Source organism: Sciurus vulgaris (genome assembly GCF_902686455.1).
Source record: "Sciurus vulgaris genome assembly, chromosome: 15".
In the NCBI taxonomy this organism is placed as follows: Eukaryota; Metazoa; Chordata; class Mammalia; order Rodentia; family Sciuridae; genus Sciurus; species Sciurus vulgaris.
Genome location: NC_136476.1, coordinates 71,214,922 through 71,242,797, shown reverse-complemented (window position 1 = coordinate 71,242,797; position 27,876 = coordinate 71,214,922). Strand labels below are relative to the sequence as shown.

Here is a 27,876-nt window from a genome sequence, read left to right as displayed (position 1 = left end):
GGTGGGGTGAGGCCATATACAAAGCTCCAGGGACTGTGCTGGGACAGGAGGTTCAACTACAGTAGACACACACACCCCCCCCCCAAAAAAAAAACCCATGCAGCAGCACACCCCAACCACATCACACCACAGACCACAAACACACCCGCTCCCCATACACCACACTCTCCTCCCTTCCCCACTCTCCTCACTAATTCCTTCCCCTTTCTGCGAGTTTTATGTTGGTCCATAAAACAATTTCATCTGCAAGTTTAAAGATCCCAAAACACCCGGAGAGAGTTTTTGCCCCAAAATTCAATGTTTCCAGATTCCCATTCTCTTGAACTATCTGCCCCAAATTTCAGGTTGCCACGAGTTTGTGCCCTTTGGATAAATCTCTATGTTGATGGGTTTCTCCTTGCCAGATAATGGGTAGCCTCTCCAGTTTTCAGCAGTAGCGGTATTATCGCACTGCACCCTCTATTGCGGCAGAGGAATGCAGCCTCCCTGGGACCCTGCAAAGAAACTTCATCTGAGCCAAAGAGGATGTGCAGCCTCCCTGGCAGGAAGGCGTTTGTGGCTAAGTCTAAATGAAACAGAAGTCGCTTCATGCCACACACACACACACACACACACACACACACACACGCATTAGGGGAACCGTCATTTTCCTACGCACCCTCTGACATCAGCCACCTTCTCTGTAGCCACGGTTTCTCTCTGCACTCAAATTAATCCCGGGCGATGAAAAATGAACCTCTCCCCCACCCTTGCTGCCGCCTTTCGCCTCACGCCCCCAGAGAAGAGTTCCTCCGCCAGGAAGCCGGTGAAGGTTTTTTTCCAAGTCACATGATCCAGGATGCAGGGGGAGAATCCTTCTTGGAACAGAGATGGGCCCAGAACCGGATCAGATGAGCAGAGATAAGGTGTGATGCGGGGCAGCCTATATAAAGAATGGACCCAGGGTTACAGCCAGCAAGTGACCCCGGAGCCCCTTGCCCAGACCCAGCCATGCATGTGCCGCCAGGACCTGTCGCCCTCCCCTTGGGAACCACGACCCGCGGCTACTTCTGTCTCACCACCGCGGCGCTGGCGCTGTGCCTCGTCTTCACTGTGGCGACCATCATGGTGCTGGTGGTTCAGAGGACGGTGAGTGCACTGGCTTCCTTCCTTGCTTCTTCCTGATTGAAGTTCAGCTTCCCCCCGACCCTAGGAAAAGAACTCTGGGAACAAACTGATACCTTAGCTGGGAGCAAAGAGTTGAAAGGAAAATACATAAAAATAGCCATGTCTTATGTGGCGCAACAAAAGGGAGGGGGAAAAAAAAAAAACAGGAACTTAACGCCCTGAAATAATTTGGATTTTGGAGAAAAACATTATTGGACCATCATCTCAAAACTTTCCAGACCTACATGAGCCAAAAGAGTGGAAAGAGTTATTGGCCTTGAGAAGTTAGGATTTAAATCCTGCTGAGCCAGAGACCCATGGTATCAAGGAAGGAAGCATTTGCCTGGCTTGGTACTAGGTGTTCCCAAGGCTCAGTCATCTCAGTGCAAATATTCTCCAGGTTTCTGAAACCTCATTCATTGCTGGGGTTATTTGTTGCTGTTGTCTTTTGTTTGTTAACAAGGAGCTACATTTAGAGGCCAGGGTCTAGAAGGAAGCAGGACAGGCAAGAAGGCTGAGCCGCGGAGAGCATTGGGCATTTCAGCGTTAAAACCACAGAACAAATCAAAAGCTTCCTTGCAAGCCGCTGCTTTGAGGAGCTGAGGGTGTGACCAGAAACAGCAGAGAGGCAGGCAGGAGAGGTGTTTTTAACACCTGTTCCCCTGAGATGCCTCAGAACTGGCCGGGGCGCACGCTGGGCAGGGTCCAGCTGTCTCAGGAGATTTACTTTTCTTGGACTAAGTGGTGAAGATTTGCGAAGGGATAAGGGAGAAAGCTCCTTTCCATTGTACAAAATCAGTGTCAACTGAGACTCCATTAGTAGGTAGCATGTAGAACATAACCACACTGATAGCGTATCTGGCTCACAGATTTTTTGAAGTAAAGATTTTGTGAACTTGGGTGGTGTAAGAACTGTACCCATACACATGACATCCTACCGAAGCGAAACTGGATCTGTTACTTCATAACTCCCACTTTCCATGGTACTGCAATCCTGCAGAATTCCTTCTGGCTTTCCTTCAGCCGTCTCAGGCCACATGCTCTGTAACTTATCAGTTGCTAAAAAGAACTGGGCTTTCAAAGGCTTTGGCACTGAGTTCTCAAGTGTCACCGCGCTTTGAGATTTAACTGAAGCTTTGAAGCTCAGATCTCCATAAGAGCGGGAAGAAGGGGCGTCGCTATATTTGATTTGGATGGTGGAATTTGTAAAACTCATTATTTAAGAGACTTGGCCTCATCGACTGAGAATAACACTCCTAGAAACATTCTAGGGCAGCCTTTCCTCTGCGTGACTCTACCGTTTCTGCCACTGTAATTTGGAGTAAACCAGAAGTGTGCTGTTTTATAGCAATAGCCAGGGAAAAGAAACTGAAGGGGCCTGGAAGGAGCTCCTTAGGAAAAGATGCTGGTAGAGCTGTCGGGGGCGTGGGAGGTGGCCACGGTGGGGTACAGGTGGCAGTGGTGATGTAGGAAGCCAGAGAGCTCCAGAAGAGCCCTCATACCAAAGCCAGAGGATTCCTTCTGCAAAAGAACTGGAATGAATCCTTCTGCCTCCTTCTGAAAATCCAGAAAACAGGGAACAGAGAGGGGACAGGGCTTGAGCGGAGCCACCTTAGAGAGCGTGTTCTCCGTGAGATCTGGACCACGGAAGCTCCTGTCGCGCCCTCCTCTTGGGCGCTCCTTCCTCTCCACACCTCTTTCCTTGGCTCTCCCTCCATGCTCGGGTCTGATGAGGAGGTGCGCTTCGGAACCTGATCTATGCTGTGATTTCCTAACATGAAACTTCAGTTATTGAATTCCAAGTCAAGGCTGTAGTGCAGCAGCTGTGATGTCAAGTGTTGGTTGCTTTACACGTATCATTTCCAATAAATTTCTCAGACATTATCTGCGATGGGAGCTGGAAAGCATGATTCCCAGGAGCCTGAGCGATCAGGCAGGCATGGATAGTGGGAGGGAAGGTAGGCTGACTAGCGCGGAGGGTAACTGAGAAGAGTGAGGGCCTCAACTGGGCCTCTGGGGAAGAAATCAGAGGAGAAACCCTGGAGCTCAGATCTGCAGTCCTGTTCCCAGCAGAGGAAGGGGCTGGTGGCTGCATGGCACTTGCTAACGGTGCCAGGGACAGGGGAAGAGAAGGATGAGGATGACTTTATTGCCATAAGAAATCACAGCTCTAGGTCAAAGGGCACATGTATCCAGCACATTTAGAACAGCTAAGTCATAACGTGTAATAAATGATACAAGGGACGACACGGGTTACCGAAGGACTCCAGGTTAGGGAGAGAGGGTATTTCCCCAGCAGACTTAAGGAAAGCCTCCCTAGAGATGGGAGTTTCAGATCCACGTGAGAAATGTCAAATGAGTGTAGAAAGCAGAGCCAAGGACAAGACACTCCTGGCCAGCAAGCGGCACAGGGTGAGGAAACGGATGGAGGAGAGAAGGTACAGGGCAGACAGGACATGGTGTGGCTTGAAAGAGCTCCAAGGTCAGACTCCATGGGAGAGACGAAGGAGAAATTCAAGTTCAATCGCAAATATTTATTGAGCATCTACTCTCTATGGGACCACCTTCTCATCACTACTCAGTGTAGCCTTGAACAAAACCAACGAAAGCCCTGTGTTTGCATGGCTTATGAAACTGTCTTTCTAGTGAAGTCTTTAAAACTTCTGTGATTGTTGCAGTTTTGTTTTGTTTATATACACCAGTACATTTATTACAAAATATTGTGTTTACATCATTTAAGAAAAGTAACCAACAAATAAGGGAAAAGAAAGAAGCACAAGAGCTTCTGACACCCTCCCCAACCAACCACCAATCCCTCTTTGCTTAGATGACTACCATGAGCAGATTCTTACATGTCCTTCCAAACATCTGTGCACCCACGCCCATTATCCTAACAGACCTTTAACGCTGCACTTGGCCTTATTCACTCGGCAGTGCATCTTAGGGAACCTTCCATGTCAGTATGCAGAAGTCCATTTCATTCTGCTCAAGAGTCACGCAGTGTCCTCTTGTACCAATACCTCATCACTTATTTTATCTGTGCCTCTTGAGAGACACTTGTCTTTTTTTCCTCTAGAATTTTTGCCTTCTGTACACAGTTACAACTGTTCGATATATTCCTAGAGGTGGGAATAGAACATGTATTTCCACTTCAATAAATGGTGTCGCTCAGCCTCCACAGAGATTGTACCTGTAAGTTCCCGAGGAAATAGAAGTCTACCACCCAAGAAGCACCTCCTGACATCAAGAGGGAAAGAAAGAAAATTTGATATATTACTGAGGAAGCCCAGGTGTGCATGCAGGGAGGCTGCAAAAGACTATAGAGCCTAGATAAAATGTTCACACAATTTATAAAAAGAAAAAAGGAAAGTCAAAGAAAAAAGCATAACATTTCTCTCATCCCCTAAAGAGCCAACAGAATACCATGAGATAGGCTCTGAGATCACAGCAGAGGGAAGTATTTACATCCCAGAGTGTCTTGAGACCCTGCACCTGAGGGACATCTCTGCCCCCAAACCAGGAGACAGGACTAGTCTAGCCCCAGGAGAAAATGTAAATGGCCACATTCCAAATGGAAGAGCAAGGGCTTTTTTTAAGAACTGTAGACAATTTCTAGAAAGAGAAAGCAGCAGCCTCCTTTCTCTTTATAAGCAAATATATTTGTTTTGGTGAAAAAAAAAATACGTGACCTCACAGTTCCCCCTACCACCCACCAAGAGGGAAGCAGAGCACCTGTTCAAGGGTAGCGAGTGTTGGCAGCCACAGTGTGGTTTGGGAGTTGTCTTTAAACTCAGATGCAATCAATGCAGAGGTGAGTTGACCTCCCCACGCAGGATGCTTCCCTCTACCTAATAACCTTCATCTGATATGCTAGTCCACTTAAGAATAAAAACACAACATCCTCTGGAAATGTTGTAAGGAGCAAGCCGGGAGCCAGGCTGGGAGGGAAGGAGCTCTGTGGACAAGCAGCACCCTGACTTCTGGGAACTTTCTGCTAAACTGAGGAAACAAAGCCCAGGAACTGGAGTTCGAGGCCAACCATCAGAGAGGGAGATGATTTCTGTGTAGGATTAGGGAGGTGTTTGTAGGAGAGCGAGACTAGAAGCCAGGTCTCTGAGAATTAGAAAGATCATGTCTTACGCCCAAAGTTCTGTTTGGAAAGCTTTCACCTAGATTGGCCAAGCGTCAATGTTTTGTCACATTCGTGCTATTGAAGTACATGAAAGTAAGTTGCAGATGGTGTGACCTCTCTCCCACCTGAGATCCAGTACCCATCTCCCACATACCCATGTCATGACCACGCTCAGAGAGTTCAGGGTGGCTCAGTGGTGTCACCTAAGGGTAACAGGACACAGTCCATGTTCACATTTCCCCTCCTTCCCACAAAGGTCTTCTACAGCTGTTCTGTTCAATTTTGTTGAGGGACCTAGAATCCATTCTAGGGTCACATTGCGTCATAAGCTAGAAGGTCGCTGTTTGTGAGTAGTCCCGGGAGTTTGTTGGAAATACAGAATCTCAGGCCCCACCCAGAGCTGCTGAATCGAAATCTGCATTTTGACATGTTCCCCAGACGATTGTGCATACAATCATTGTGGCCTTTCTCATTTGTTTTTCATGACACTGATTTTTTTGAAGGGTCCAGGTGCATTTTGTCGTGGCACCATACATGTTCTGGGTTTGTCCTGGTGTTGATTCATAAGTATAAAATATTTCTGGCAAGAACAGTACTTAGGTAACGTTACCTGCTCCTTTTTGTCACGTGGCTAGAAGCACAGGTCAGGATGCCCCACATCTGGAGGCCCCATTGTTGGTGATTATACGTTCAGTCGCTTGATTAAGGTGGCAGTCACCAGTCATCCCTTTTCTAAACCATTATTTTCTTCCTTATTAGTAATCTATGGAGTAATGCTGTGAAGACATGAGATTCCTTCACTTGACCTTTCTTGATGTCACTTGTCTGAGTCACTCCGTGGGCTAAGGGTGCAGAGGATGCCCCATTCTCCTTCCTTTCACACTTCCTGGCTGCATTCTTCTGTGAAGTAGAGCTCTCCCTTGGCAGGAGGCTGGTGGGCAGAGGTGGGCAGGGTATTCCAGATGGGACCCGTGAGCAGAGGCACAACCAAAGGAAGGCCAAACTGGGTATGAGGAAAGGATCGATGGGGTCAGAACAGGGGTTGGTCCAGACTCAACAGGGAGCAGCAGGAGGAGATGCCGATCAATCAATAATTTTAACAAAATCAAAAGTACCGATAGAAGAGACTGAGAGGATGCCAACTCTGTCTTCAGCCCGGGAAGGTTTCCTAAACCCATATCCGAATCCAAACCCAAATCCAACTCAATCTCCTAAGGTCATCTCTCAAGACCACAAGTGTTCTAGCTGTCCCTGGAGCAATGTCTCCAAGCTCTTGCTGCTCTGGGTGTGGTCCGTGGCCACCAGCATTGCCATGACCTGGAAACTCACCAGAACTTCAGACACCTAAGGCCCCATCCCAGATCTGCTGAACCAGAATCTGCATTTTGTGAAGATCCCCCCAGGTGATGGTAAACCCCTGCAAGCAGAAGAAGCACTTTCGACACACTCTGGCCCAATCCCCACTGTCACAGACTATGGAAAACCAGGGGCTCTCAAGAAAAATGCTCCTCTCCCTAGGGATTTGATGTGATTGCCGTTCACTTTCCCATTGGATTTAGAAGCTTTCTCCTGCCCTACAGATACAGAGCAGTGCCATCAAAGCCAACATACCTGACTTTGAGTCCATCCTCTCAATTTATCACCGGTGGGACCTTTTGTTATGAGGAAGTCACTTCTCTAAGTCATAGTCAACCCTGAACTCTTGGGGTCAAGGTAAAGGGCAAATAACATAAAGCGTTTACCTTCAGGAGTAGCCCTCCTTAAGTGCTTAGTCATGTCAGCTTGAGAATGACAGTGATCTTCATGGACCAGGAGCCAGAACCCACCTCACGAGACATACAAGGCCAGGAAGGACGGGAATATAGAATCACCCTTGTCATGTTCCAGACATTGGCTACCTTTGGTCATTTTCAGTCACAGAGGATATTTTGTGTCAAAAGCAAAATCGGGAGCTGATTGCACCTGCACATCATTGCTCTGTGAAAAGAAATGAGCCTTCAAGGTATTTGGAAAAATGAAGCACATCAAAAGGCCGTCCCCAAAATAGCCACCATTTTCCGGCAATTGTTAACACTTCATGTACAACATCTCATTACATCTGCAACAACCCCAGTTGAGGGATGGCTTATAAGGCACTCCAGGCAGAGAGGATGGCTGAGAAGGGGGTCATTTCACCTGGGTTCAAACAGGCTGTACATGACCATTCTTCCCTCCATACGCAGAGACATTTTAAGTATTGCCTGGATACTCAGGAGACTTCCACAGAGGCTGGAAAAAAACAAAAAAAAAAGAAAAAGAGGGTATGCTCAAGGAAGCATAGCGGGTTGGTAACCATGGAGATGGAGTTTCCTGAGCTGCTCACTGGAGCTGAAAATGACCACCTGTGAGGTCCACTGGTTTGTATCTGGGCCAGACCTATGTACTGTCTTGCTCAAAACCATGTCGCTGCGCTGAACAAGATACTATTTCCCCAGCCAGGGTCCAAATCCCCAGGAAAGATGTGGGAGAACACTAGGGACGCCTTGCGGAAGAGGAGTGATTGACAACCCTCAGCATGGTGCCTTGGGCAGAAACAGCCTTCGACAAGTGTCAACAGTCACCATCTCTTTGGACCTATGTCCCCACCCTCGAATGCAAGGAGAGCGCCTGTGCAAGGGGAAGAGAGAGAGGAATGAGCGGCCCCATACTTGGTTTCTAAGACAGGGTCTCTCCTGGGGCGGGGGACAATGCGTGGGAGAATTGCAGGGCAGGGCCTGCCTGACTCCTGAGTGCCTGGGTGTCCTGCCCTACAAACCAGCTGGATGGTCTGAAGTGTCTAGGTTCCTCTCTGGCTTCGGATCTCTGATCTCTGTCTCCTGTGGGCAGCCAGGGGGAGCTGTAGAGATCTTGTGCTCTTCTAAACAGAGAGTCCCACTTGTGTCTTGGATTCCCTGGGCCCCGGGTGAAGGTTTAAGCAACAGGACCCTCTGCCACATGGAGATGCCTTACCTTTGACATTCACCTTTCTGAAGTTTGGAAACCAGGAAGCACTCAGAGGACAGAGAAGGAGGCCTTTCCTGATGCCTCCTTCCTGATTGGCCTTGCTGCTCCCAGTGTTGCATGGGCTAGGAGTATGAGCTTTGCCTGGGAGCTTGTCAGAAATACTGAATCCCAAGCTCTACCCAAACCTGCTGAACCAGAATTTGCCTTTTAACCAGATCCCCAGGTGATGTGTGCACACATTAAAGCTTGAGAAGTGGTGTCTTAAAGCACTCTGATTTTTTCTTTCCTAGGTCTTGCCACCAAGTCGTCATTCTAATTATATATCTGTGTATTTTAAATGACTGCTTTAATGATTATATCCATAGCAGGTCCTTCGATGACTAACAGCACCTACCACTGGCCAGGCGTGTGCTCAGTGGGTGACTCTCCAGTATTTCCCCGTTGGAACAGCTCTGCTGGTTTTGCTATTCTAGCATTCTCTCCTTGTCTCTGGATAGGCCCTGGGTGGCTAATGGATTCAAACCATGTTAGCACCACATTTAAATGTAAATGTTTCTTCTTGGTTCATTTGCATATCATACTAATCCACAGGCCTACTTGGCAGTAAATTAGTTGTGTATCAAATTTTGAAGTGCTAAGTGTTGTCTCACAGAGGCAACACCAAGGGGAATTTTGTTATGTCAGGTTTTCCTACGCTGCATGCGTAATCAAGCGACCACAAACGAATAGCATCGTTGGCTCAATTACGAGCTTTCATCTAAGGCCAAAAAATGTCACAGAATATTTCAGTGGAGACTAAAAGATCTTTCAGACCAAATTCACTTCCTTTCCCCTGAGAGACTGAGGCACAAAGGTTCAGACTAACTTACTTTCCTCATCTCCAGATCAGTGTGAAGCCCAGGCTTTGACTCCTGGGGACAGCCTGGGCCAGCAGCAGAAGCTAGAGTCATGAAAAGAGACCCATTTATCACAGAATGAGGCGTCCATGGAAGGCAAAGGACCACATTCCTGTGACATGGTGGCATAAAACAGCCTAGGCACTGGTAGAGAATATTTAGAATATCACATGTGGGCAGCTGCTAACCTAACGTCTCGTTTTGGTAGAGGTTGGGAAGTTGGATCTCCTCCAGGTAGGCCTCTCTGTCCTTCTGTAGGTCTTTATTAAGACTTCAATTCAATGCACTGCAGGGGATCCCAACCAACCGGTACAGGTGTAAAAGTGATTAGGATACATCTGTCCTTCCTGGTAAGACACCTAAGGGGTGTCTCCATGGCTGACAGGGAGGAAGGGAGGCAGAACAGGGGAAAGAGTCTCTGAGAGGTTCACTGGGGACAACGGTGCCTCTCCGTTTCTCTGCACTATTAGCTCAGAGCACCTGAACTCATTCTTTCTTTAGCCCCAGCCCAGGTTTCCATAACCTCTTACTTATGTAAGCAGTTATGTATATATTTGTTAAATAGTGAGTAATATATATGTGAGTGCATAAAGTCATATTGATTTCCTGTGTTTATAAATATTTGCATGTTATAGTCAGACATAAACGTGTAATAAATCCATGAGGGCAGGGACCCAGTTTATTCATGGTATCTTCCCAACACTTGGCATATAAACACCCAGGTCAGAATTTCCAACCACAGGAGAGAGAGAGACATGTGCCTTCCAGGTTTGTTTACAGCACACTTTCACGGATGAATCAAACATGGAAAATAACCACATTATTTATATACTTCGCTCAATTGTTTTTATGTTAACCACAGGGGAAAAAAAACAGCACTGGACTGGCAGGCGAACGCTCCAGCCGTGCTTCCTGAGCCTCACAATCTTACTGGGTGGCCCTGGGCCAGCCCTTCTGCGTCACCCATTCTGTCCCACGCTTCTCGCCTGGAAAGTGTGGCTAGCGGTCCCTGTCTTGCATTTCTGACGGGCAGGTGGTTAAGCGAGTGGATAAGAAGCCCATTGTGAACTAAGTCAGCAGACCGATTTCTTAAATGGAAGAGTCAGATGGAGGGGTGCTAATGGGCACGGTGCTTTGACAACCACCAACACGGAAAAGACAAGAAGTTGTTTCAGCTGAATGCTGTCCTCATCCGGCGCTTTCCTTTCTTCTCTTCCAGGACTCCGTTCCCAGCCCGCCTGACAACTTCCCCCTTAAAGGAGGTAAGATCTTGGAATTAGGAGTAAAGCTGTAGCAAATCGCCCAGATGACACCATAGGGTGCCATCATCAACCGGAAACACGGGGACGGTGCCGGACAGGAGATGGGGGGTGCAGGTGGGGCAGCTCAGGGTTGAGCTCGTGCACCTTCATCACCCAGGCGGCCCCATCAGTGGTCACTCCACCCAAGCTCCCGCCCCCTTGTCACACTCCCGCTCTCGAGCACTCTACGTCTGCATAGGCCATGGCACAGATGCCAACAGGCACGCAGAGCAGCACGCTCTCTCCAGCTTGAAACCCTGCTTTGTGCAAATGGGGGTATGACCCTCAGCGCCCCCCCCCCCCCGCCCCGGGAGCCTCTGCGTCTCATCTCTTACTTACATGGAAATGACAGCACATATGTCACTGAGGTACTGGAGAAGCCACTCAGACACGTCGTAAATTGCATAGCACAGCAACCGCCACATCATAATCCTTAGATAACTGGTCATGGCCAAAATGCATAATGAAGTTGAGGATTTGTGTAGACAGACTTTCTTCTCTTCGCTCTACATTTCCAATCCCTGGAGTTATTGCCTCCATCAGCCCCAGAGGGGCAACAGTCAGGGTTCAGTTAACACTGAGGATAAAAATCGTTGAGATCATCTGACTAGTGTCTTCACTGCTCAGAGGAGTAAAACTAAGACGCAGAGAGGGGATGTGAAGTGTCCCTAACTGGCATGTCCATCCTGTAATCTTAGAGTGGATAGCAAGCACAGCCACATAGCCAGAGAAAAAAGGGAGAAAGGGGTGGCAGTCATCACAGACACCAGGGTAGGGACCCTGGAGCAGAGGTCACAGGTGACCTGACAGAGCTCCTCACCCCACACATCACATGTGGAATTTCCTTCTGGACACCTTTGACCTTGACTTTTCACCTACAGAGTTAGAAAGTAGGGGCAAAGGGTCCCTGGCTCTTTCAGGCAGATGAGTAATAACAGCTTTGTGAACAATTTCTCGGTCTCGGCCAGAATCACTTAGCATGTGGTCCCAATTCCCATAATGCCTGTAAATCACTGTAAAGAGGAGCAAGGTAAAAGGCAGAGGTAAGAAACCTCCTTTTATAAAGGTCCACGTAGAAGCGTTTTAGCTTTACGAGCCATCTCTGCCTCAGCTCTGCCACTCCAGTAATGAGGCAGACAGACTAACATGCACATGAGCAGCATGGTGCGCTCCATAAAACTTGCTTTGCAGGATGAGGTGGTGAGCTGGATTTGGCCCATGGAGCAGAGTTTGCTAACCCCTGTCCTGGAGACGGTGCAGCTTTGGAGTGAGATGTCTCCGTTAAACTGTAACACATGTTCCTATGGAGCTTTGCAAGAAAGAAATGCACTGAGGATGCGTAAACCCCCACACTATGCCCCTGTTCCACCACCACCGCCACCCAGAATTTCCAGGAAAAACCAGAACTTTGCATTTTTATTTTTGAGAGGAAGCAAGATCTTTAACCCAACTGGTCTCAAGGACAAGGGCAGTTTTAATTAGCAATAGGCCTCAGCCAGTGCACCACTAAGTTGCCTTACCTGTGGTCACTCCAATCGCACCCTGCCAATGCAAGCATGCTGACCAGTGGTTCTGGCCCCATAATCAAGTTTCCTTCAGTCCACAGTGAAAAGGGAAAAAGAAGGACCAGTAGCCCCTCTTCACATAGCCAGTGACATTTAATGAAGGGCACACTTCCTCTGAGCATGAGTCCTTTCTATGTTTTTAGGGTTCAAATGTCCTTTCATTTACAATCACAAGCTGATGCAGGTGCAAGTTAACTTGGTTTGTCTTCTGTCAATCATTTTGTCTTGCTTAAATGATCACAATAGGCAAGTTTTTTAAAAAACTACCTGTTTCACATTAATCTCTGAATTTTCATTTGTGGTGGAAATTTCTTTGGTTCACAAAATCCAAAATTTTGTGCAGTGCAGACCAGACTCCTTACCTGGGCCATGACCGGTGATATCAGAACAGGTAGTAGTCCAAAACCAACCTAAGTTTACAATTTGATATTTCTGCAGCCAGATTTTTAAACATCTTAATAACAATTCCCACTGGGGCTGTGACACTTTCTGTACCTCCTCTGTACTGACTTCATCCCCAACCCTGAGAGCAAGCAACATGAGGATTAAAACTCACATGAATATTTCCACGTACTGGTGAAGAGCTGAGGCCCAAGGAGTCTGGGCAGTATTATCAAAAACCATTCAAGGAGTTACTGACAGAGCAGAGGAGGATCCAGGGTTCATCTCTATGCCCCTTGAGATGCCAGGGTGCTGCTGAGCGTGGTCCCTTTCTCCTGCTCTCCATGCAAGTCTACACTTCCCTTAGCTCAGCAAACTAAGTGTCTGCAGCAGGGACAGGTGGAAAGAACATCTCCGTGGGGCAAGTCACAGGTTCCAAAACTGGCCTCCACCCCTGCCGTCTGGGTTCTCTGGGCAGGTCTTTTCTACTCTCTAAGCCTTGTCTGTAGCTCAAACACAGTGTACTAAATTAACTGAATGAGTCTCTTCAGCTGGGACACATTCTGAGACTGTGATTCTCTCGTCCAACATGTAAAGATTAAAAAATACAAATAAAAATGTCTAACAATTACCTAGAGGGAATCTGAAGCCAAGGACCTTCCCCAAGAAGCTCATCTGAAACCAGCACAAGCAGCAACCTGTCTATTTTGGGAAACAAACAAAGCAAAGCAAAGCAAAACAAAAAGACCTTGCATGATATGCCAGGCAGAGGAGAGTCATGTTCTAGAAATTTTAGGGAGGAAGCTCCAGGGACAACGCGAGGCTTGTGGCTAGAGAGGGCAAGGTGTAAGCCAGACAGCTTCCAGGGAGCCCTCTGCTATGGTGAGTGTTGGAAGTCTTTCACCATCAGCAGGAAACGAGCAGTGGCCAGAGCCTGGGAGGCAGGGCTGTACCCAGGCCAAAGTGACCTAACACAGGATACACTTAGCTGCAGGGAAACCACAGAAAACCAGGCTGCCTCGGTAATGCGTCCTAACGCAAGCCTCCCATTCCTGGCCATAACAGCCTTAGCCAACTGCCACCTCACACCCACCCCACTTGCTTGGGATGCAGGGACCATTCCAGAGGTTCAGGAGGAGCTGTGTGCCAGGAGGAGCTCTGGGAGGAGAACCTCTTCCATGCCCTTCTCCTCTCTGGGCCTTATTCTCTCATCTAGAAGATGGAGCTAATAATGGTTCCTACACGAAGCTACTGTGAGGATGAGCCTGCATCCTCGGGGTATGGGGTCCACCCAGCTCTTACACAGTCACATAAATTTCGCCGGCTCCTCCAACATACAACCTGGAAGCAAGGAGGGTGGGGTTAAGAGACATCCGGGGTTTTACTTCTTGTCACTTCCGGTTCTGATTTTCTGCTTCCATGAGTTGAGAATCTCACATGCGCACGGTGTGTGTCTTATTTGCCCAAATCACCAAACACAGCCACGTTGCCTTGATTTGCCCAGAGTCCCGGTGGCAGCTCACATTTGTGTACAGGAGCTAGGGCTGCATATGCCAGCCCAGTACAGCGCACACCATGCAGAACTGAATGCGAGACCCTCCGTCTGTAAGGCCTCAGCTCTTCCAGCCACTGGGAATCCTCCAAGAGTAGCTGGCTCTCCTCCCTACGGCCCAGCCCCCTGCCACGGGGCCGACCCCCACTCCTTCCACCTATTGTTATATCTTTCTCCCTATTTCTGCCCACCCTCACTTCCTCACAAAGTCTGCAGAAGTTTAAATCCTATTGACTTTCCTTTGAAGAATGATTTTGGTCCTTTGGGCTCACCCTTAGACCTTTCAAATGTTCCCTGGGTCTTTTCATAACAAAATACCTCACTCACCAAAGGGTTCTGGCCTGCAGTGGAAGAATTCTGCAGACCACGTTTCAGACAGCTCCTTGTCCCCCATAGCAGCTGTCTGAGGCTCTGGTAGAGAGAGTGGTGACAAAGATGGGCATCCAGGACAGACTCAGAACTGTCCCTGTACTCCATGGAATGCTCATTCACTCCTCACAAGCCCCCAAGGATAACTGTTAGCCCCGTTTTATATGTCAGGAAACAGGAACACAGAGAGGGCTACTGACTTGCCTAAGCTTTCACAGCAAGTAAGTCGTGGGGCAAGGCCTCAGATCCCGCCTGAGCCTTGTGCTTGGCCAGGACTAGATGGTGGTTGCGCTCTGGGTCCCGGAGGACCGCTGCAGGCATGCGGGTTTGTACAGTGGGGAGCTGAGGGATCGGGTGACCTGGGGTGAGTGCAGCCTCACTGCCTGTCAGTTGGGAGAGATTTGTCTTCCCTGCAAAATCACAGAACCTCTATACCCAGAGGTTCCCGAAGCCCCAAGGAGACTGAAGCAGTAGGTAGACTAGATGTGGGTTCTGACAACCCCTTCAGAGCACCCCCACCCTGGCCTGATCTCTGTCTCCCACTAGAGACAGGCATCAAGGAGAGAGAACTGGACTGGAATCTGTATACCTCCATTCTAGTCCCACGATCAGCTTTAGCTCATTTTCCTCAGAGACTTGGATGCCGCATTTCTGAAGTATCAGGTAAGGGGACTGAGCCAGGTGACCTAACACCGGGATGGATTTTGCTTTGAGTATCACATTCCATATCAAAGGAATCTTGGGCTTCCTTGACTATGTTACTACGCTGACATTGACATTTGCAGGCCTCTGCAGGCTGCTCTCCTCCCCTCTCCACTGCTAAAAAGAAAATGCGACTGGGCGTGGTGGCACATCCCAGTAGCTCGGGAGGCTGAGGCAGGAGGATCAAGAGTTCAAAGCCAGCCTCAGAAAAGGTGAGGCACTCAGCAACTCAGTGAGACCCTGTCTCTAAATAAAATACAAAATAGGGCTGAGGATGTGGCTCAGTGGTCAGGTGCCCCTGAGTTCGGTCCCTGGGACCCACCTCCAAAAAAAGAAAATGTGGACAGTGAAGGAGACCAAGAGAGTCTGGCTGTCCAATGAACCCTGCCCCGTGGAGCAGAGGATCTGAACCCAGGAGGCCAGCTCCTCCCAACACCAGCTGTCCCTGATACTCTGTGGCCAGGACCAAGGTGGTGGCAGCCCCTCCAGGGAGGAAGAGATGAGGTGGGGATAGCAGCCTTCCTCTCCCTCCACCTCTTTCTTCCCCTAACACTAGAAGCAAAGAGCTCACTTCCAACAGGCGACTGACCTGGACCCAGAACACCCAAGTCACCATTGCCTCCTTCCTTCTCCCCCTCCCTCTTCTCTCTCTCTCTCTCTCTCTCTCTCTCTCTCTCTCTCTCTCTCTCTCTCTCTCTCTCTCTCTCTCTCTCTCTCTCTCTCTCCCTTCACAGCAAGAGGCAGTACTCCTGCTGTGGGGTAAATTGGTTTTCAGATAGTCACAGGCCACGAGGAGCCCATTGGCTTCTCCATTTCCTTAGGCCAAAGCCCACCTTAACCTCGCTGGCTTTTGCTCAAGGCAGCGCTAATGGAAATCGGGAATCACTGTAGGAGAAATAACTAGGTAATGAGCCACTCGGAACGCTGTGGGATGCGGTCCCAGGAGGCCATCCAGCGTTCTATAGTCATCTGCTCCTAATCCCCACACCCAAACACAGAGAGGGGGAGGAAGAGGAGACGCAGGGGAAGCGGGTAGAGGGGAAGGGGGGAAAATGGAAAGGAAAAAGTCCCTGAGATACATGTGAAAATCTGTATTTGAACTTAGCACATGAAAATCACAAGTCTTTGAATCGAGGGGAAATCTCGGGGTTCACCATCCAAATACATAAGGAAGAAAGCTGAGAGGAGAGGGGAGAGCAGGCTTACTCCCCCAGCTGGTTTCGTGAGGTATGTCATTCAAGCCCACTGGTCGACTTGAGTGCACACCAAGCACACACACCCTGGACCAGGGAGTGAGAGCAACCACTGTTGGCTACGGTTTTGGTGGAAGACACCAGGCTCCTTGCTATGTACCATCTCGACCTTCCTGCCAACTCTTGAGGTAGGAATTATTATTACTCTCACTTTGGGGAAGAGGAAAGGACAGCGCACAGAGTCTGGGAGACTTATGCAAAGTCACACAACTAGTAAGTAGCACAGGTGGGATTTGAACCCACGTTTACCTGAGGCCAAGCCTAACTTCCCAGCCTCCTGCTGTACTTCTGCATCACAAACAAGCTCAGGGATGGGGGCGGGGCTGTGCGTTATTTAAAATGTTAGTAGATTTCACTACTAACATGATTTCAGACTCACTTTCCTTCTAAGTTGAAGACTTCAGAGGTGCTTCTTCAACACCCCCAATAACATCAACTCAATCTCCTTTTAGTATAAATGAATTCCAAGAAAATACCCACAGAGTCGATAGGTTTATCTTCTCTATTGCAACAGGTCAGGACTGAACTCCAAAGAGCCTTCCAGAGATTTGTGCCTGTGGACGGCTTTTCATGTGCTTCACCCTGAGCAGGCTGAATGGGTGTTCCCCGCTCAGTCGTCCTTTGTTTAATAATCAGCTCATCCCGCAGCTCATTTCTCCATCGTAAGTCGGCCTGGTGGTATCAAGGCAATGGCCAAGCTGCAGCCCTTTGAAATGAGCCTTAGGTTAAAGATTCATGTGGATCCCAAATTCCTCTGAAAGGGGCGGGACTCCTCCAGATGTCGCTGTTAAGACTTTCTGGGATCATCTCCTAGGAAGATGGAAGCCAAAATGCAGAGTCATTAGGATGATCCCTTTGCTTAAAAGGATTAAAATATTTTCAAGAGCTGAAAGGAGGATTCTGCACCCTTTCCTAGAGGCATCAGATGGCCTCAGACTCTTAGGTTCGTAATTAATTGAGAAACTCCAATCCATCAGATAATGTCATGAGCTTCATTTTAATGAGTATTTCATTAGCCAAATCATTCTACTAAATGACACCGCTAAGCTGTGCCACTGTAACAACAAGGAAAAGAGGCCCAAGGGAGAAAGGAGCTACATTTGCCCAGTGTCCCCTCTGGCCACCTGCCGCACCAGTTACTCAACATCAATAATCTCATTGCATTGCCAAAACCTGCACACATCGGCCTGGATTGTTACTAGCCTCGCAGTAAGGGGCTCGGTAAGGGGAAGGGTGCTCAGAGGGTGCTCTCTTTTGAGATGTGCAGCATCTGCCTGACTTTATGTCAGAGGTGCTATGGAGCTGGAAGGGGCCTGGCATTCAGACTGTGTACCATCTGGCTGGAATAAGCTGCTGCTTTTGCCGTGGTGGAGCTGCCCTGGCAGTGTCCAGCTTTATGGAAGCCGGATTGTCCCTGACTTGCCACCTGGCACGGGCCAGCACACAGGCCTGAGTCACCTGCTGGCATGCTCCCACAGGACGGGACCAGAGAGACTCATTAGAACTTGTTTTCCCAACACCTCCAGCTGTCTCCACAGTCTGCAGCCTGTGGTGGTTGCACTTAACTCTCCCTTCTCCGTGGGATAATGAAAAGACAGGGACAGAGCTCCTGACAGAGTCAGGAGCCGAATTCTGAATCCAGCTCTACCACTTACCTACTGTGGGATCTTGGGCCAGACCCTCAGTCTCTCTCTGTTCTGTCTTCCTACTCATAAAACTAGGACCTCTGTGAACAGGGCCTCTAATGTCCTCTCTATCCCTCATACCAATCTCAAAGTTGACCTAGTTTAAGGTTGCCATGTCCATGACCTTCCAAAGCGTGGTACTTTCAACCTCCTTGAGCAATCTCTGTTTCTCCCTTTCTCCTGGCCAGTAGGGATCCCTGGGCACATCTTTCTCACCAACCTTCCAAAGCCAAAGGAAAGTCCATGATCCCTTTAGAAGAGGCTGGAGTTTGGAGACAAAACACAATATGCAAACTTCATGCAAATGAAGACTCTGATCCTCAGAGGAATTCACAGAGTGCTTTGTTTATCTGAAAGATAAGCCCCAGGAAAGGCGTGTGGGACCCTTGGCTCAGGGCCTGCCTGTCACTAACTCACTGGGTGAGCTAGGACCAGCCTGTTAGAGGTGTGACCTTAGGGAGCTAATGAATTATGTGCTTTCAAAGCCGGACCAGGTGCCCCCTCAGGGAACTTCCATTTCTAAAAACCATGCAAATTCTAACAGAACCAAAGTCTTCATGACTTAGATTGCCCCCAAAGCTAAAATGCTCCGTTCTATCACCTCTAGGATCTGAAAATTTGAATGTGTGAACACAGCCTCCTACCTTGGATTGAGCAATGTGCCCACAAAGAGAAATGGAAGTAGGGCCGACTCCCTGTGCCCAGCCCCAGTGACCCCCCCAACTGCAGCCTGGCAAGGGAGAGCTGAGATGGGACAGCCTGCTAGAAAGAGCTACAAAGTCCCTTCTAGATCACAGTCCATACTGCTCTCCCTCTAGATCCGGACAGAGCCCAGAGAGAGGCATTCTGGGAGTCAAACTCCCAGGCGTGGATCCAGCTGCTCCCTCACACAGTTCTCATTCCCCCACCCTGGTTTTCAAACTAAACCCTACAGACATCACATCCAGTGGGAATCGAGAGGCTGAGTTGCTCCCCACTCTCCAGCCAGGGACATTGCCAGGTTCCAGCTCCATGAGGCACCATCTATTGATAAGCCGCTCCCTCTTGTCTTTATACTGAAAAAGAAAGTCCTTTCATGAACCCACGTGGTGACAGGGACACAAGCTGCAGGGCTGATGGCCCGCAGAACGTTACCTACCTCTTGACAACAGCCTCAAGACCCCCAAGGTAGCCCTGACTGGTCCACTACTTGAGCATCTAGCTCTGCAACTTATAGCAGGTGTCCTTTAGTCTAGGCCTTTCCATGACCAGTGGCTTTGAGAGTGACTTTGGTCGTTAGCTCAAGATTTCACTCCTGCAGTGTCTGCTTGGAGCCTTAGTGACTGGGCCCCAGAGATCAGGCTGCACTGTCTTCCGGTTGGCAGCCTCGTCAACTTTTAGCAGAGAGTGTACCCTCCCCAGGGTCTTGCCCTATACCCTCAATAGCTCCTCTGGTGTCCTGCTTGCTCTAGTAATGCCATTTGTATGTGTGTGTGTGTGTACCAAGGAGTGAACCCGCGGTGCTTAACCACTAAGCCACATCTCCAACCCTTTTTTATTTTTACTTTTTATTTAGAGACAGGGTCTCGCTAAGTTACTTAGGACTTTACTAAATTGCAGAGGCTGGCTTTGAACTTGCGATCCTCCTGCGTCAGCCTCCTGAGTCACTGGGATTACAGGTGTGCACCACAGCACCAGGCTGGTAATGTCAGTCTTAAAAGGAGAGTTGCCTGTGTTTTTCCTTTAGCTAAAAGTCTAAAACATGCTTTAAGAAAAACTAAAATATGACATGCTATTTGACTTCAGGAAATGCAAATGCTTCAAAGTAAGGGCTTTTTTTTTTCCCCATCCTTGGGTTTCTCAGAATTACAGCTGAGGTCACCCCACTACACATGTGAAGAACAAAGGGGAAGGGAACAACAAAAGATCCTGCACATGTGAGAGGCAAGCCTAGGCTTGTATCTCTGCCACCGCGTGTTTTTGGAAGCTCACCTGGTGCAGGTACCAGAAGGGCCATGGAGTGAGGGCCCTTTGGCCAGTGAAGAGCCTGTTTCTGATTTGATAATGCCGACTTCACTCCGGCATGATTCTTGTCTTCCCATCTAACCTGACCTGCAGCCCTTGGGGGAATGAGGCCCAAGTTATTCCAGCCCCCAGAGGAAAAGCAAACCCAACATCCCCATCCATTCATCTTACTCATTTAACTTGTCTCCACAAAGGAAATGAGAGAGATGAACTAGATGATTCGATTCGACAAACATTGACACTACCTCTTCTGGACTGGGCAGTGGCGATGTGTAAACGTAGCCTCTGCCCTGAGGGTTCATAGGTAAATAAGCAAACAGAGGAAGGGGCAGAGAAGGTGTCCCGGAGGACAGGACTGCCGGGTTGTGTTTCAAATGTTGACTGGTCTGATGGAGGTGGGATTCCAGGTGGAGGGAACAGTGGGGGCCAAGGTGGAATAAAATATTAATCTGGTGTGTTCAGGAGCCCTGCACCCAGACTCCCATAGAGAAGTCAGGATCCACTCAGGCATTAGAGTCTGCGCAACCCGAGTCTGAACCTCCACCCTGCCGCCAGCGAGGTCTCTCATAGAAATTTCTCATGAAAATTAAGCAAAATGATTCCTGTAATGTGCTTTGCAGAGTACCTAGAAAATAGCCATGGCTCCACACATGTTCGTTATTATTATTACTATTACCATCCCTGCTATGGCTATGGTAATGAGTATTATTAGTAGGACACAGAGTGAAAGGGAAAGAGAGAAGGTGAGGGGTGAGCCTGGGGAGATCCGAACTTGAGGGGCCACGCGTGCCATGCTGAGGAGTCGGGCCTGGTCCTGCAGATGAGAGAAGGCAGAGAGGAGTCCTAGCCAGGAGGGTCAGTCAGACCTGCCTCTCTGCAGCTCCTCCTGCCTTTTTGTTCTGTAGCCCCCAAGAGGGGGCTGGGCCAGGGGACTCTCTTATGGAGGTGACAACTTCTTAGGAGAATGAGCAGCCCCCAGTGCTGTGATTCTGACTCTGCACACCCAAGAGTGAGGCTGTGGGCCGCATCGAGACCGGCACACTAGCTGAGGGATGAGCCAGGCATGTGGTCCAGAGATGGTAGCTGGCCCACCAGCCCTTGCACCAAGGGGGCTTTGGGCCAGAAGCTCTGTGTGGGAACTGGGGGATTCTCCAGCAGTGAGCTTGCTCAGACGGCAGAGGGAACTCTCCACTTCACTTTAACCACTTCAAGGCCCCACAGAGCTTTGAAGAAGCCAGCAGGGACTTTCTCAGGCCTGAGCAGAGAGGGCAATGGAGAAGTTCGTGAACCCAAATAGAATACTCAGAGATTCAGGGGGCAAACACACCAGGGTGTGGCCACCCTGGGGCCAGTGGCTGCCTGGGCTCTGATGGATGAACTGAAAGGTTATCTCCGATGACCTCATCAAAAGACATCAATGTCAGTTTGGAGATCTCCCAGTTTTACAAAGTGGTGAACGGAGGCTCAAGAAGAGAAGAGATCTGCTCTAAATAAGTTGAGTTTGTGAGTCATGGAAGGAAATGTTTGGTTTAGTTCTTTGTATCCAAAATAGTTAGTAGAATAAGAAAAAGTTAAGCTATCATCTCTGATAAACATATTAAAAATATTTTTATTTCTTAAATACCATAATACCTTAATGCCGTAATTGCTGTTTGCCCCTGTCAAGGAAGCTCCTGCTAAGATATCTTTAATCCTTTTCCTTCTTAAAATTGAGCAAAAAGATGTTTTGTCTTTGTTGTCTAGCAAAATGACCCAGAATAGGAAACTTGGCCTAAACTTGGTCAGACAGATGTGGAGAATGTCGACATTTCACAGACTTGCTTGACTGTGAGTCTATACTTGACCATCATCGGGCATCATGAATAAGTCCACAGGGTTAGTCTGAGAACCAGATTAGATGATACTGAGAAAGTACACAGAGCAGTGTCCTGTGCACACACTGCAGGTCAGATGGAAATAATCAGTATCAGCATTTAAGTTCTGATGGCCACTACCTGGGTGAGTGACATAGGACAATGTATATCATGGATCTGATCCCCAGAGTTTTCCCATCTGTCAGAGGCACTTAAGAAGGTCACTTTCATGGAGTTGATACAAAGACCAAACAAGCTGAAGTACAGGGAAGAATGAGAAGGGCCTCTGTCACATTATGGGAACTCGGGTCCCTTTGTTTCCTTCTCCTGACTTTCTCCAGTCTCCTGTAAAAGCCCAAGAGGCAACCTTCAGTAAAAATAAATTTTAGAAAATTACAACTCCTAAGATACTCGACAGCACAAGAACTAAAGAAGTTTTCCTTTTACTCCTGAAATGGAAGCAGCACAGTAACTGTCAACATCACAGGGTCCCGGGAAAAGATCCGGCAGCCAGGGCCCAGAGCAGCAATTCACGTTCTTCTCTTGGTTTTTAGGAAATTGCTCTGAAGACCTCCTGTGTATCCTGAAAAGGGCTCCATTCAAGAAGTCACGGGCCTACCTCCAAGGTCAGTAGGCAAATCCAGGGTTCTCAGCCACGTGGAGGGCACTTCCTGTGGCCGATCAGCAACTTCTAACCAGAAGTCCCAGTTGAAGTCCAGTGGCTGGCTCAACGTGACCTGCAGCCTGTTCCGGAAGGCCTGCACACAAGACCTTTCAGCATTCGAATTTGAATGCCTTAGGGAAAATGACAGTGTTAAGCTCCAAAGCCACAAGACTACTCTTTCCTCAGCTCTTTATGTTGCCTACCTGGTCTCTGAAGGCACTTTTGTCCCTGTCCTCACCTTCCCCACCATCACCCCTCTCTATTCAACTAACTACCAGTTTCAGCCAAGGACACAGTCCTTTTCCTATTGCAAGGGAAGCCAGCTCCTAAGCTCTGCCTCTATGAACCTATTCACAAGGGAACCACAATATTGCTTTGTCCCCAGATTGACAGCTTAATGAACGTGTTGGCACAGGGCCTGTTTGCATATTGCAGCATGCTTTATGTAAGAGGCTCCTGATAGATGAAACAGTAAGAGGCACTTACACTGCAAAAGAATGAGATATGGAGGAAATGGCCAAGATTCTCTGAATGCCTATTTTGCTCATTTTAAAAATTCAATTTTGCCGTTAGATTAGTTCTTACCTTTCAATTGAATTGCAATGAAATTGAAAGGAAAGGTATATAAGCAATTAAAACAAATGTGTCAGCTTCCCAGTTCTAAAGGCACCCTATCAGTCAGTGCTGGCTTTCATCTGTTAGGACCCAGAGACTTGGCTTACAACATAAATGAGTCAGCTTGGAGGGTCTGCTAATTCTCTGCTTCTCTACAAATCCCAGATGGCAGAGCTCCTTAATGTACACATGAGGGGTTCCTTAACGTACACATGCAATTAATTATGTTTGGCTACCCTTTAAAGAGAGGGGATATTCAAAAATTCAAATAATGAACAGAAAAAGAATACATCTTAGTGGAGATTCTCTTGGTCAACTTGATACCTGGATTGGTCATTAACTGCATGATATAGAATATCCTATCTCTGACATTTTCCTTTAATGCCTTCCAAATAGTACTCACACCCTAACTGCTCATTCATGATAAATGAACATGACATCCAGACCTTCTGCAGAATATAGTCTAGGAACTTATCGTCTAAAAAGGGAAAGATAATCATAACAGCATCATAACATAATATGATAATAATTAAGGAGGGAAGCTTTCTATAGGAGGTAGATGTGCACTACCAGAGTGTTGTGACCCTCTAAGCTTTGAGTTTTGTACTAAAGGAAGAGAGGCAGTTTTCCACTTATGCCTTGAATAATAAGTGGACCTTAGAAGGAGTCACATGGAAGATATTCAGATGACTAGGACAGCAGGCAACATCATAGAAAACATGGGTCTTGAATGGCAACCTTGAATAAAGACAGAGTTTTCTAATCTGTACCCTAAAATGTGGTTAATAATTCTGTTTTTTATATGTCTCTTCTCAGTGTCCAAGCATCTCAACAACACCAAGTTGTCTTGGAACAAAGATGGAATTGTCCATGGGGTGAGATACGAGGATGGGAATCTGGTGATCCAGTTCCCAGGTTGGTATTTCATCATTTGCCAGCTGCAGTTTCTGGTGCAATGCTCAAATCATTCCATGGACCTGAAGTTGGAGCTCCTCGTCAACACAGAGGTCAAAAAACAGGCCCTGGTAACAGTGTGCGAGTCTGGAATACAAACCAAAAACATATACCAGAATCTCTCCCAATTCTTGTTGGACTACTTGCCGGTCAACACCACCATATCAGTCATGGTGGATAAATTCCAGTATGTGGATACAATGACCTTTCCTCTTGAGAATGTGTTATCTGTTTTCTTATATAGTGGTTCTGACTAAACAGTTTCTCTTGGCCTTCAGGGAAGAAAACAACTCTCTACTGTACTTCCTCCATCCAAACGCTTGGGCAAAAAGAAAATGTTAGAGCAAGACTGAAACCACAAAGCATATTAAGTTGTATCCTTCTCCTTCTGTCTGTTGGGAAGATACAGTTCCGGGGTTAAAAAAATGACGTATCTTTCAGATGGAAGACAAGGAAGCCGTGCAGTGTGGTGGAAAGAGCCCTAACTCTTTGGGCATTGAAAGGGATTGGGTTGCCCCAGGCCAACTGTTCATTCACTAGTTAACCTTGAGCCATTCTTTCCCCTCCGGGAACTCAGGATCCAGGTCTGAAAAATTAGGGGACTGGGTTTGAATCTCTCCAAAGTCTCCTTCATCTCAGAAGATCAGACCTGTGAACTGAAATTCCAGGCAGAGATCTGGAAGTTCCCAACCAAAGGAAGACCCCACATACCGGTATGAAACTGATGGTATCAGTAACATCTGACTGCATGTCATCTCAGCAGGTCAGAATATGGGAACAGTGTTCACGCGCCTTGCAGAATATGCCATGTGTCCAGCAAAACACCTCGCCAGCTTTCGATGGCCAAGGTGATTCGGTCATTTAGCCAGGGAATAGCTCCTGTCATCTCCTGCATAATATGTGACTGTTTTATGCTTCAAACAACCCTTAGAAAATCAGTTCCTTGATGGACTTTAAAGTCCCCACAAAGTTGTTGACAGACAATAATGATGCTAAAGCAATGGTCGCAGCCTCCTGACCTGACTTGGGGAGCCAGGAGAGCTCTCCAGCTACGTCACGCTTGGCACTCCTGCGTCACCTGTGAAAGAGCGCCTTATTTGTGAGAGGGATTTGACAACCATCGGAGTCGAAATGTAAGCCCCCAAGGTCAGAGGCAAGTGGGAAAATAGGACCCTCTGCTGCTGTGCTAGAGTCGAGCGAAATTTGCATTTTTCTCAAGAGGGTTAAGAGAAAAGAAGATTCCAGCAAAGTTTGTCCAAGAAGCCTAGAAAAGGTCTAAAGGAAAAGGAGGAGGAGGAAGAGGAGGGAGTGGAGGAGGGAGAATAAACCCCAGCGGTTGTGGTGTAGATTGAGAGGAACGTGGAAAGATGAAATGGCAGAGGGAAAGCCCAAGTCCCTTGCTGAGCAGAGTGCCTGTGGACCTCCTTGGGGGTCTCCCTGTGAAGCTCTCAGTAAAGCCGACAGTTCTCTTCAACTCCTCCTGTGGGCAGATTCTTCCAGAGGAGCAGGCATTGGAAGAGGGGTTGAATTCCGTGAGCCAAGTGGCACGTGGTTGGAACAGAGACTTACAAGGCTGGAGAATAAGGGGACATCTGGCATTGTAGTTGCACACTAATGGGACAGGAGCCATGATCTTGATTAGACCAACTCATGCGTTCTTTCTTTTAATTTAATTTAATAATTTAATGTGTTCTTTTCAAATATACATGAGAGTAGAGTGTATTTTGACATATCAAACATACATGGAATGCACTCTTGAAAAGGTACGTGTGACCTAACTCTGTGTAAATGAAGCAAGTGTTCGGCCCTCTCATATCTAACTCAAGAACAATTTCATATTCATTTTTTACCAACTGACTTTCATATGAGTGGCTCCTAATCTGACTTGCCAAGCAATGCTCAGAACGCCAAGGACACAAGCAAAAAAGAATTACACATTTCATTTAAAAGAATGAAGTACTTGCATAAATAAATAATGATAAATATTAATAAGTCAAAGTCTAGATAAATAGGAAGTAAACAATCCATAGAGATTAAAACTAAATTCTGTTACTCTGGAGGGATAACCACCCCTGGGAATTTCATAGCCAAAGGACACCATCTGTGCAAGTGAAACAAATCATTTACTGAACTGGGGTCCCAGGCTACCTAAAACATAAGCCTCTTCAGTAAAAAGTCACTTGACCGTAAAGACCCTTCCCTCTTCCCTTCCTCCCACGCCCAATCCCAACACACATAGTGTACTTGCAGAATATGTAGAGTTCTGTAGAGGTGAGTTGATGAACAATGCCAAGTTCAAGGTAGACTGAACGTATTCCTGCCCTTGGAAAAATATCACATAACCTCCTCCACATTCACTAACTTTATTTTCACCTGGCCCCCCATCACCTAGCAATGCCTCCAGTAACCGCATCATCTAATTCCTCCTCAGAATCCCCCAGTCACACAAAAGATGGCTCAGAAAATGGCCCAGTGCCCAGAAAGGGTTTGATAGGAACAGGCCCTAAAGAGAGGGAGTGCCGAGGGAAGCTGTTCAGATTTACCAAACAGGGAGGGCTTCCAGGATCCAGGAATACACTGGCTGTTCCAGCACAGGGGACAAAACCCTTCAATTAAAAGGATACAGAAGTCAGCCTAGTGTCATCTCTGGCATGATCCTGAGACATCAGTGCAACTCCTATGGGATGGAAACCCAGTGGGGAGCAGTTGCTTGTCAAGTCCTGGCTAGATTCGAATGCAGACTCCTGTATCCTGTCTCTGCAATATTCCCCTATAGACTATATTGGACTCCTCCTGTGACCTTTCTTGAACATGAGTGTGTATGTGTGCATATACGTGTGCATATGCATGTGTGTATATACAGACATATATTATAAATGCATATACATATATGTGTTTTTCCCCACTCCTGTTTTACAGGTCATCTACTTAACTTAGGTTCAGGGGAGGAAACCTGATTCTTGCTCTGGGAATTGCAAAACTTATATATGCTTATATTTATTTTTAATTAAAAAGAGAACAGAAAAGAATATTTCTTCCATTCCTCATCTGCTTATTTAATAACTGTTAATATTTTGCCATATTTGCTTCTGCTTCTTTTTAAAGTAAAAGAATACATATAGAGTTAAAACCCCACTCCTCTATCTATTCCCTTATTTCCTCTCCAGAGATCATATGACCACAGCCCGGAAGTGTGTATGTCCTTCACTTGTGTAATTTTATATTTGTTTTCCCATAAGAACACGTAGTACAATTTTGTGTGATTTTTAGAATTTTAATAAATGATATCACACCTTACATAATAGTCTGTGACTTGCATTTTTATGTAACATTAGAATTTTCAGATCTACTATACGTGTGGACCCAGCTCCTCCATTTAAATGCTGTTTTTCCCAGTTCTAATCCACCATTGCTGGTCCATTCTTCTAGGTATAGACATTTAATCTGCTTACAGGTTTTTGTTGTTACACAAAACACTGCAATAAACACACCTTCTTGTATACTTCCCACCCCTTGTTGCCATTTTTCTATACAGCAAAAATATTCTTGGAAAAATGTAGATGGAATCCCAAAAGTGCTGTCGTAGCCATAGCTATGGAGGGTGTGGGCCCACAGCTGGAGCTGAGTCTCCGGAATCTGAAGTGCTCTTTCCATCTAAGTACTGCTCTGCTCAAATATCCATTCAAAACTCATGTCCTGAGTGCTAACATGACACCAGATCCCATGCTAAGTGCCAGTTGACACTCCAGCATGGTGCGTGCCTTCGAAACCTGCCTTTCCAAGGCACACTGGAGCTTCTCTGGATCTACCTCTTTCTGGAGA

At 47.4% G+C, this 27,876-nt stretch overlaps 2 protein-coding genes across 2 annotated transcripts in view; one reads left to right on the top strand and one right to left on the bottom strand.

The window, feature by feature from the left end:
- Positions 1-581: 581 nt before the first annotated feature.
- TNFSF8 (TNF superfamily member 8) lies at positions 582-27,345 on the top strand. The gene is made up of 4 exons (XM_079112284.1): positions 582-1,128; positions 10,376-10,418; positions 22,376-22,447; positions 23,917-27,345. Exons 1-4 carry the CDS (start codon positions 934-936, stop codon positions 24,309-24,311), a joined length of 705 nt encoding a protein of 234 aa, XP_078968410.1. The 5' UTR covers positions 582-933; the 3' UTR covers positions 24,312-27,345.
- The window catches only part of TMEM268 (transmembrane protein 268), a 231,986-nt gene continuing 231,104 nt past the window's right edge, over positions 26,995-27,876 (bottom strand). The window contains exon 11 of the transcript XR_013759507.1: positions 26,995-27,007. The gene's annotated coding sequence lies outside the window, so the exon portion shown is untranslated. The remainder of the gene's footprint in view (positions 27,008-27,876) is intronic.

Coding starts and splice junctions, on each gene's coding strand:
- TNFSF8 (XM_079112284.1), top strand. CDS start 934: ATGGACCCAGGGTTACAGCCAGCAAGTGACCCCGGAGCCCCTTGCCCA. Junction 1,129..10,375: donor TGCTGGTGGTTCAGAGGACG/GTGAGTGCACTG, acceptor CTTCTCTTCCAG/GACTCCGTTCCCAGCCCGCC. Junction 10,419..22,375: donor CAACTTCCCCCTTAAAGGAG/GTAAGATCTTGG, acceptor CTTGGTTTTTAG/GAAATTGCTCTGAAGACCTC.